Genomic DNA, 10,280 nt, shown 5'->3' on the forward strand with positions numbered 1-10,280 from the left:
ACTTCAGTCCTAGGTTTCAGCTTGTTTACATTCCGCCACGTGCACATCTTATACTTTATGGAAATATTTCTGTTTTGATGAAAGAAGGTTTTGTTACTAGGGGGCACTTTATTATTGAACACGAGCAATTCAATTCTTTGTGCGTGTGCGGGGAGAGGATGCGTCTCCCCCTGGCGAAGTGAATGTGGTGAGGAAGCAGAAGGTAATATTTGGGGCGAGGGTCTGTCTCTTGCCCTCTCTGGGAGGGGCTGAGGGTCGATTAAAGGCGGGACGTTGTGTTGTGTCAGGGGTGATTCTTTTCTGATGTGTCTGTGTGTGTGTGTAATGCGTTGGTGTTACTTCCCAGCTAACCAGACGCAGCGTTCATATACAGAGAGAGAGAGAGACATTCCTGGGAATGATGTCAGGGATCTTGCGGAAGGAACCTCATTTCCCTGGAAGTACGTGCCTGAAGTAAAGTTGAGCTCTCGGCCGAGAGCGAGATCAGAGCTACACAGAGAGAGAGAGAGAGAAGGGGCTGGTCATGGTTTACAAATGACAGTAGCATCTTGTGACAGGGCAGGCACTGACAGCTCGCTTAAGGTGCAAGACCCGAAAGGGACTGTCAACATTCACATTCATAAAGGGGAGGAAAAGGAGCAGGAAACAAAGAGCGAGAGAGAACGGATAAAGCAGCCTGAGGGGCAACGAGAGGCTTTGGAAACGCATCGATCAAAGTGAGGATCTGGAATCTAGTCGGTGTGTTTTATTCTGTTTCGGGACTACAGATCTCCACCACCAGTGATTGGTTGAGGAAGATTAACTTTTCTGTCCTGAATTTTCAATCTGCTCTCTGATTACAGCCCCCCCCCCCCCCCCCCCACCTACAATATGCTGGGTTGATGGGGGAATGGCCTCCGCGGTGTTTGAAGGAACCTCCTTGGTGAATATGTTCGTGAAGGACTGCTGGGTGAACGGAGTCAGGAAGATCATCATCAACAGGCGGGAGGAAGAGTTTTTCGAGATCAGGACCGAGTGGTCAGACAGGAACGTGCTGTACTTACACCGGAGTTACGCCGACCTGGCCAGGGTTTTGAAGAGACTGACAGATGCCTTCCCCGAAGATCAGGCGGAACTTTCCCGCTCCCCTCTGGTCGAAGGTTTGAACACTTCACATTCCTGTCTAAATTCACTATTCAAGTTCAACTCGCCTCACTTAGCAACAAGTTCTGTGTGTGTGTGTGTGTGTGTGTGTTTGGGGGTAGATGTGTGGGGGGGGGGGGGGGTGGGGGGGGGGGGGGTGGGCGGTGGGGGTGTATGTGGGGGACGGAGTGTGGGTGAGTGGGGGGTGGCAGGGTGGGCTGTGTGGGTGTATATAGGGGATGGTGGATGATGTGTGTGTGTGTTTGGGGGGTAGATGTGTGCTGGGGGCGGAGTGTGGGGGTGGCTGGGTGGGCAGTGTGGGTGTATGTGGGGGATGGTGGGTGGTGTGGAGGCGCTAGTAAATGTTTGTCATGTGGAGGAGATTATATGTATATGTGTGTGGGGTGGTATGTGTGTGTGGGAGGAGTTGGTGTGTGTGTTTGTATGTGTAAGGAGTGATGTGTGTGGGTAAGAGTGATGTATGTGTGGGGTGAGGTTTGGTGTGTGTACATATGTGTGCAAGGGTGTATGTGTTGTATGTGTGTGGGGGGGTGGTGCTTGTGTTTGTCTCTATGTGTGAGCAGTGATGTTTGTGGGTGAGAATGATGTGTGTGGGGGGGGATGTTGGTGTGTGTGTTTCTGTGTGTCGGAGTGGTATGTGTGTGTATCTGGTGAGTGGTGTGTATGTGTGTTTAGGGGGGTTTGGTGTGTGAGTTTGTGTGTGTAGAGGTAGTATGTGTGTGTGGGGAGGATATTAGTATGTGTTTGTATGTAGGGGTAGTGTGTGCGTGTATCTGGGGAATAGTGTGTATGTGTGTGTCTGTGTGTGTGGTGGGAATGTGGGTGAGTGGTGTGTGTGGTGGGGATACAAAGTTTTGAAATAATTCTGTTTACTTGCCAAATGATAAGCGATTTGACATTAATGCACCAACAAAATGATTCTTCTCTCCTCGTATTTAGTGAATTTTACACAAGTTTAGCTTCAAAATCTTTTAGAGAAAAGCAGCTGAAGCGTCAGATTGGTTTTGAAGACAATCGAATTTAACAATAACTTGTGATTTAAAGGAGGGAGTGGTGGTGCCTGGAGTCACTAGATTCAGATTCAGACAGTTGTCACTGCGTGGGTGAAGCTTCAGTCAACTTTAATCTGTTTTTCAAATTTAAACATCCCACTGTCTGTGTAGCTCAGTAACAACTGATTCTCTGTGAAACATCAGGGGATTCTCATATACAACTTCTTAAAGTGTTTGCTTTCAAAACAATTAAACAGACGGATCATTCCCCATTTTTCAAACAAGAAAGTAGTCGCAGAACACAATTGGATGGGCTTTTAAAATAAAACCGAAAATACAATTTGATTTTGAAACAGTTTTGTAAACTCTACATAAAGCGGTGACGCTGCTTCAGAAACTACTAGTGGCCGGAGTGGCTGGTGATTTGGAAAATAATTTCCTCCAAGTATCCTGCTCTCCTCCCCTCCTCAATTTCGTAAAAAGGAAACAGCGAAATCCTTACGCGTGGCAGCATCGCTTTTTCCGGTGTAAAGTTACCGTGAGGCGGTCAGTTTTTTCTATTATTGATACGTGGAGATGCTACACAGAGAGGAAAACGATCTCTGGGACTCCGTTTCCTCGTCCCTCCCAGCCCATTTGTGTCATTTTCCTTTTGTTTTTTTTAATCGTTCGCTCTTTGCATTTCAGTCGGTGACCCCATCGCCGGCCACTTTCTGTCACTGTTTAGCAACTTTCCAGGGAACTGCGTCCCCTTCCCTTTGTACTCTACAGTAGTGTCCCTCCTGCTCCACTCCCTTGCTCATCTTCCTCTTGTTTTGGAAGTTAAGTCGCATTTGGTCTGAACTTGTCTCTTTCAGTGTCTTTTGACTAAGGCTTGACGCCCCTTCCAGGCTACAGGCGTAATTACAAAATAAACCTTTGAATCAGTTACCAAGCGTCGCCCTGCACAGTAGAGCAGTTTTATTTTAATGACCCCCTCCCCCAAACCCACATCCAAAAATAGCTGTCAACATAACCCTATGTGTGTGTGTTGGGTAGTGGGCCAGAGAGGAGTGTGTTCTCCTTATTAGTCTACAGAAATGAAAAGGGGCACTGTGTTGTTGGAAAAGTGATGAACAAACTTTTTTTTACAGTTTGCAGTGTGAGGGAAAGAGAAAGGAGACAATGCCACGAGTCATTTTTATCATGACACACACACACACATCTGTGACATGTAAGATTCTGACGGAGGCTCCACAGGGTGGATGTTGAAAGTATGTTTCCACACACGGGAGAGTCTGGAACTCGGAGACACAGTTTAAAAATAAACGGTCTCCCATTTAAGGTGGAGCTGAGGAAGAATTTCGTCTCTCAGAGAGACAGTGATGTTTGAAGTTATTTTCTCAGAAAGCAGGAGAAGCTGGGTCGTTAGATATATTCAAGGCTGGAATTAGATTCCTGACTGACAAGGGGGAACAGACAGGGTTGGAACTGAGGCCACAATCAGATCAGCCCAGATTTTATTGAATGGCAGAGAGGGTTCGAGGGGCCAAATGGCCTCACCTTGTTCCTTTTTTTTATTATCGTAAGATGCCTCAATTTATGAAGGTCTATCAAGGTTTTAAAGTAAGTGTTGGCGAAAGGTCCCGACTAAAGGATATTGTCCCTTCAATGGAATTGTAGGATAGCACACAAGCAGAAATATTACTTTCCCTATACCCTGTCCATGTTCAGGTGTCCACAGATAGCTTTGTAAAATGGGCCTTGACAGTATGATTGCTCAGCCTGAATTCCAGCCTCATTCTTGCTTTGTTTCTGACAGTAACACTCTCGCCTCTGAATCACAAGGTTCACATCTTACGTCAGGGCCTGTGCGAAAGTAAAAATCAAGGTTGATATGCCAGTGCTGTACTGATGGAGTGCTGCACTGTTGGAAATGCTGTCTTTTGCATAAGATGCTAATCTGAGGCCCTGTCTGCTGACACACGTGGATGCAGAAGATTTCATGGCAATGCTTTGAAGGGGAGCAGGGGAATGGGGTTGGCCAACATTTACGTCTCAGTCCATGTCACAGCACGCAATATTACCTGGTCATGATCAGATTGCTGTTTGTGGGAGGTTGCTGTGTGAAAATTGGCTGGCATGCTTCTAAACCCAACACAGAGATTACCCTTCTAAAGTACTTCATTGATTGTAAAAGAATTTGAGATATCTAGTGGTCATTAATGGTGCTGTATAAATGAAAATCCTTTCAGTAGCTCCTATTGTGGTGATTAGTACCCATCTTATTGCACTCCCTTTCTCATACCTGAGGCATTGTGTTCCTTTCAGTCTCACACCTTCAGCAAAAAAAATCTTGATTGTGAACACCCCTGTTGTCATAGATCATCCGAAATTACCACGCATGGATGCCATCTGCATTTTTGACTCATTTCCAGCAATGATCCTGGTATTTGGGCGTCAGAATATTGAGAGATTCTGAAAGGTTTTCCAGGTATGAGGTAAGAAGCCAGTAGGTTCCAGAAACTGGAATCGATCTAAATAATTGGTGCAATGTTCGTTGTCCTTCAGTGAATGGTTTTTAGTTTATGTTCCAACTCACAAGGCAAATGAATAAAACATTGAGGTAAATGAATAGCTAGCTGACAAAGATACAGTTCACTGTAAACATTCAGGGCACCACATTGCTTATAAGGTGACAAAGCAGCTCAATATATGGGGGGAAACAGTTAACGTTTGTAGCTGAATGATGGAGTGCTATAATTAAAGGTGTTTGTATAAACCAGAACAGAAAAGTATTAAACAAAATAAATCATCCGGTTTCATTCCTTAGGAAAAGGTTTGTCTAGAGCAACATTGGGAAACTAAGGCAAGAGTTGGGGAGAGTTCATAGAGGCTATTGGTGGTAAGGACTCAGTGAGATATGTGAACAGTTTCTTCATTGTAAAGATGAAGCTAATAGAGCATACATTAGTTTACGTGATCTGAAGTTGGCATTTCCTGCGAAGCGTCCTGATAAGTGCAAGATGAAAAGCATTGCCAAAATCTGTCTTTTTCCAACCAAATTCAAGTTCTGTACTACCAAACAACAAGAAAGAAAGGATCCGAGTGAAACATATTGCTGAGGGATAGTTAGGCTGAGGAAGAACAGCCACTTATAAACAGTGAAGGAAATGCAATGTGTTGCGCATTAAATTGTACAGAGGAAATTAAGTGTGAGTTAAACAGACAGTTACCAAAATGGACAGTGATTAGCAATTAAATTGACAATAAATGACAGAAATCCAAAAGAGGTAAAAAGGGGTATACCTTGAGAGGAATATGAAAAATATTGAGACAGATTAAATAAATGTTAGAATACAAATTAGCAACCATAGAAGTGGACAATATGTTATTTCAGTGAAGGAAAAGACAAAGTTAGAACCTGAGTGGATGAAATCTGCTGGTCCAAATGGCTTAATACTAGGAGGATATACCTCAGGAGACAGTGGTGGGTGTTGGCTGCAATCAAAACAGATTTGTTTCAGCCTGTTGGGTTCCACAATATCTGTAATGTATATTCCAAAGGGTGAATCTAACCCAAGCAACATCCAGAGCATAAAGTCAACATTTGATAACATAATAGAAATTATTCTGAGGAAAAAGACTGGAGGTGTACCTGTGAAATGGTTTTGCTACCTATGAAATGGTTTAGTGAGGAGAAGGCAGTATGTATTTGGAAAAATCTCCTGATTCTTTTGAAAATATTACAAAAAAAAAAAGAGAATGGAGCTCCCGGCTGTTAGATGCTTTGAATGCCTTTGACAAAGCCCTCATTCAAAAACCTCCAAAAAGGCATGAGATTTCAGGGAACATGGGACTGGAGAAATAGATAAAAGTAAGAAATAGTGTACCCTTGAGAAAGTCATGGAATACAAGAGAGATAAAGTACCAAGGCAGTCGGTGTCTGGACAATCGCTTCTTCTTAGATACATCACTTATCTGAGAACAAGAAATGATTTGAAGCATTCAACTTGTCAGTGGACGCTGACATAGGGAGAAGGAGAGGGAAAGAGGATGTGCAGTTAACAAAAAGAAATTTACATCAGTATGCAATTTTACAGCTAAATAGCAAATAAAATTTGCAAAGGCCCTTTAACAGCACTTTCTAAGCCCACCATCTCTACCATCCAGAAGAACAAGACACATGGGAACACCATCACCTTAAAATCCCCTCCAAATCTCTTACCTGACTCCTCTCACTATCACCTTCTCTAGGACAATCAGCTGGCCTTGCCTGCAACATTCACATCTCAGGAATAATTTTTTTAAAAAAACTTCAATTCGTATTAGTATATTAGTCAAGAACTGAGTGATAAAGAAATACTTAGCATAGAGTGACCAATGCTGGATTTGTCATGTAAAGACCAATGTCAGGCTAGTGTTGCAGTAATGAGTAGGAGAGAGCTGAGTGCATGTGTAGATAAACACTCTCATAGATTTCTATTCCCAGTAATGATAACTGAAATGTTTAGAGAGTGTAGGCAGTGGCATCCACTCAGTCTGAATATTTAAATTATCTGTAGCTAACATTACAAAGTGACCAGGAGGGGGCTATAGAGGTGATTAGAATTATATTCCACATGATGCAAAACTGAAGTAATGAGATACGACCTGCTGCAGCCAACGTTGCACTACATTTCTCGAGTCTGGTTGAACTTTCAACTGTGGATTTCTACAACAATTTTACAGCAACACTATGGGTGCCTCTGTTACAAAGTAAACCTTAGAGTTGCCTCTGATTCTGGGTCAATGTGAGTTATCCCACCAGAACAATGGAATATAGACCTGAAAGTTTTTACTGAGGCTTTAGCACATATTAGCCAGATCTCCATTGGAATACAATTTTGGAAATTTATATGGTCAAAAGAACAAGAACAAAATAAATTAAAGGTTGGTTTGAAATGTAAGGAAGTGAGCAAGGGTTAAGTGTTAAGTGTAGACTGTTTCTGCATTTAGAAAGGAAATGTTCTGAAATTTTATCAGCTGTCATTACAGCTAGTGGGGCAACTTCATGTTAGTGCCCTCCAACACTGGGCCATATCAGGCACTGCCCATCTGCAGCATGCACCTGGCAATTTGACATAGTCACCCACAGAAGGTTTTGCCCAGGGAACCCCTCCCTTATCCCACCCTGCTCGTAAAAGGAACACGAGGGCTTGGGTTTAAAAGTATGTGCAAAAGAAGCAAGGTTGAAGTGAGGAAAAACTGTTTCACCCAGTGAGTAGTTAGAGTCTGGAATGCACTGCCTGGAAGTGTGGTGGAGGCAGGTTCAACTGAAGCATTCAGGAGGGCTTTGGTTGATTATTTGGATAAAAAATAACATGCAGGGGTATGGGAAAAAGCAAGAGATTGGCACGAGATCACGTACTCATTTAACGAGCCAGTGCATACACGATGGGCCAAATGGCCTACTTCTGTACGAATACAATCCTGTGATTCTAAAATGTCAATCCAAATGCTTTCACTTCTCATAGCATGAAAGGGACAATCCACAAAATGTTTTTACTTTAAATGTATGTCCTTCTTTGAAGGTACAGGCCTGGATTCTGCAATTGGGGTCTGCTTGTGAACTTGTGGAAGTCGTTATGAGCTTGTCACATCTATTATAGTGTACCATCCATCACTAGTATATCAGGGCCCCATCAGTTCCAACAGTAGTGGTCCTGCCCATTATAAGTCAAAGTGGAAGCTGTTTAGAAGTGACAGAGACCCAGTATAGCCAGGACTTTTGTTTCTTGTTTCTTGGAGGCTTCCATTGGTCTCCCATCAGAATCATGGCCTGACAGTGGTGCAATATTTAGTGAATTATGGGGCAATGAAGCTTCCAAAGAAGGAGCAGAAACAGAAAAGAATATGCTAAACGCATACAGCAGATAAGAGAGAAAGGATGGTTTGACATTTTTGAACAAGCAATTATTTGAATAGAATTAAGAAAAGCTACAATTGGAGCAAACACAACTTTTGGATCAAAATGGAGTCTTCATAAGGTCGACAGGAATATCTTGATGTGGTGGGAAGTGTTTGATCAAGTGAACAGTTCTGGAATTTAAAGGGACTAATTTGGTCATCATGGACCTGCACTCTGCCCCAAATTTCTTGACCCTGGCAGGTGGAAAGTTTTGTTGCCATTCCCCTTAATTTCAGGTTTTTTGGGATCCCTGAATGATATCTGGTTTCCACAAATCTGTCACGGTCTTGGGAGTGTGTTTATTCACAAAGTCATTTTGGAAACTTAATTAAAGCTTCTGAATGGAACACTGGAGATAGACTGTTTTCAAAAGTTGTTCTGTTCGAAGTATAAATCAAACACTGCATTCACAAGACAATATTGACACAAGAGCAGGCACACCCTAGAAATTTGGGTTACTTTGATTTGGTTTTAATTTCCTTTTTGAAAGTTGCTCTGCCCATAAGCATCTAAAAAGTAAGGAGATGAGATGAACCAGTTATACAAGATTACTGTTAGTTACTTCAAATATGATACTTAATTACTCTTCATTTTGTGCCTTCTCCACTGGCTAAGCCAAACAATGTGAGAGAAAACTTTTATAACAGCTCTCAGATTAACTCTACTCATTTTTAAACACAGTCTCCCAGAAGCCAGTGTCTCCCAGTGCTGTGGGAGTCCATTTGAATAGTTAGGCAGGATTAATGTTTAAACATTCAAAAGTGATTCTTCGAACATCTGGTGGGAAAAATGTAAACCTTATTTAAAATAGGTTTTCTTTACATTTTAAGATTATTAATTTGCAAATAAATTGTACTTTGATTGGATATCTGATATTATTCCTATTTTTTCCTGCACCATGTTATTAATTAATGAAAATGTTTTTCATGAGAGGTTGTACCCATGACTAGTCACTGTTGGACTGAGCAGCTGGATAGACCAATTAAGAGTCAACCATGTTGCCATGAGTCTGGAGTCCTATGTAGGCCTGACTGGATGGAAAGGTAGATTTCCTTCCCTAATGGAAATTAGGGAACCAGATGGGTTTTCAAACAACAAATGCTGATAGTTATCACGGTCAAAATTACTGAGACTAGTTTTATATTCCACATTCATTAATTGAATTTAAACCCCAGCATGTGCCTTGAATTTGAATCAATGTCTCCAGAGCATTCCCATGACACTATTGTCCAAGATTTCCTTATTTAGCATTTCTTCCTTGGCCTCTTCATTTCAAGGAGCAGCCTTAGTAGGAAAGCAATGAGACTCTCCAATCTTCTCTTCCTGTTCCCTAAGGATGAACTCAGAGCCTCTTTCTAGAAGCTTCCAAAGTGTGCAGCCATGAACCTTGGAACGAATACTCCACTTCAAACCGTTGCAGCCTCAATGCTTATCATTTTCAGCTGGAGAGAGGGAATGTGGAAGGGACGAGACAAAATGGAATACAGAGTCTGAAGAAACTTTAGAGTTAAAGAAGGGCTAAGACACGAAGGGATTTGAATTTTGGAATAAAAATTTTCAAGTGGAGGTCATGATCTGGTCACAAGTACCTGTCACCTTGTGCCAAAAGCATAAATGTAGTTAAAAGCGACAGATCAGGGACTTGTGACCAGATCATGAGCTTTAATCATGAGATTAATGTATTCTCTCTCCTTTTTTTCTGGTCTAGCCACTATCTTCCTGCCAAGGCCAGCCAATCTCCATCAAGCGTAGCTTCTCTTCCCATCCCTGCATTGAGAAAATCCAAATGTCAAACCTTTTTATAAAGGCAAATACTATCGAGGCTGGAAATCTGAAATAAAATCAGAATGTGTTAGAGAAACCCTGTATCTGTAGACACAGAAACAGTTGACATTTTTAGCCTGCTATGAACCTTCTTTGGAACTGAACATTCCAAAATGTTACTAAATAAAAACCAAAAGAACTGCGGATGCTGTAAATCAGAAACAAAGACAGAAATTGCTGGAAAAAGCTCAGCAGGTCTGGCAGCATCTGAGAAGAGAGAAACAGAGTTAACGTTTTGGATCAAAAACAGAAATTGCTGGAAAAGCTCAGCAGGTCTGGCAGCATCTATGGAGAGAAATCAGTTACCTGTTCTGAGGAAGGGTCACTCGACCAGAAATGTTAACTCTGATTTCTCTCCATAGATGCTGCCAGACCTGCTGAGCTTTTCCAGC

The 10,280-nt window shown here is 42.2% G+C and overlaps 1 protein-coding gene across 1 annotated transcript in view; it reads left to right on the forward strand.

The window, feature by feature from the left end:
- Positions 1 to 303: 303 nt before the first annotated feature.
- pxdc1b (PX domain containing 1b) overlaps positions 304 to 10,280 on the forward strand; it is a 32,060-nt gene continuing 22,083 nt past the window's right edge. The window contains exons 1-2 of the mRNA XM_048617484.1: positions 304 to 738; positions 845 to 1,139. Coding sequence (XP_048473441.1) covers positions 890 to 1,139 — 250 coding nt within the window. The 5' untranslated portion in view covers positions 304 to 738; positions 845 to 889. The remainder of the gene's footprint in view (positions 739 to 844; positions 1,140 to 10,280) is intronic.

Source organism: Rhincodon typus, chromosome 2 (assembly GCF_021869965.1).
Source record: "Rhincodon typus isolate 14 chromosome 2, sRhiTyp1.1, whole genome shotgun sequence".
In the NCBI taxonomy this organism is placed as follows: domain Eukaryota; kingdom Metazoa; phylum Chordata; class Chondrichthyes; order Orectolobiformes; family Rhincodontidae; genus Rhincodon; species Rhincodon typus.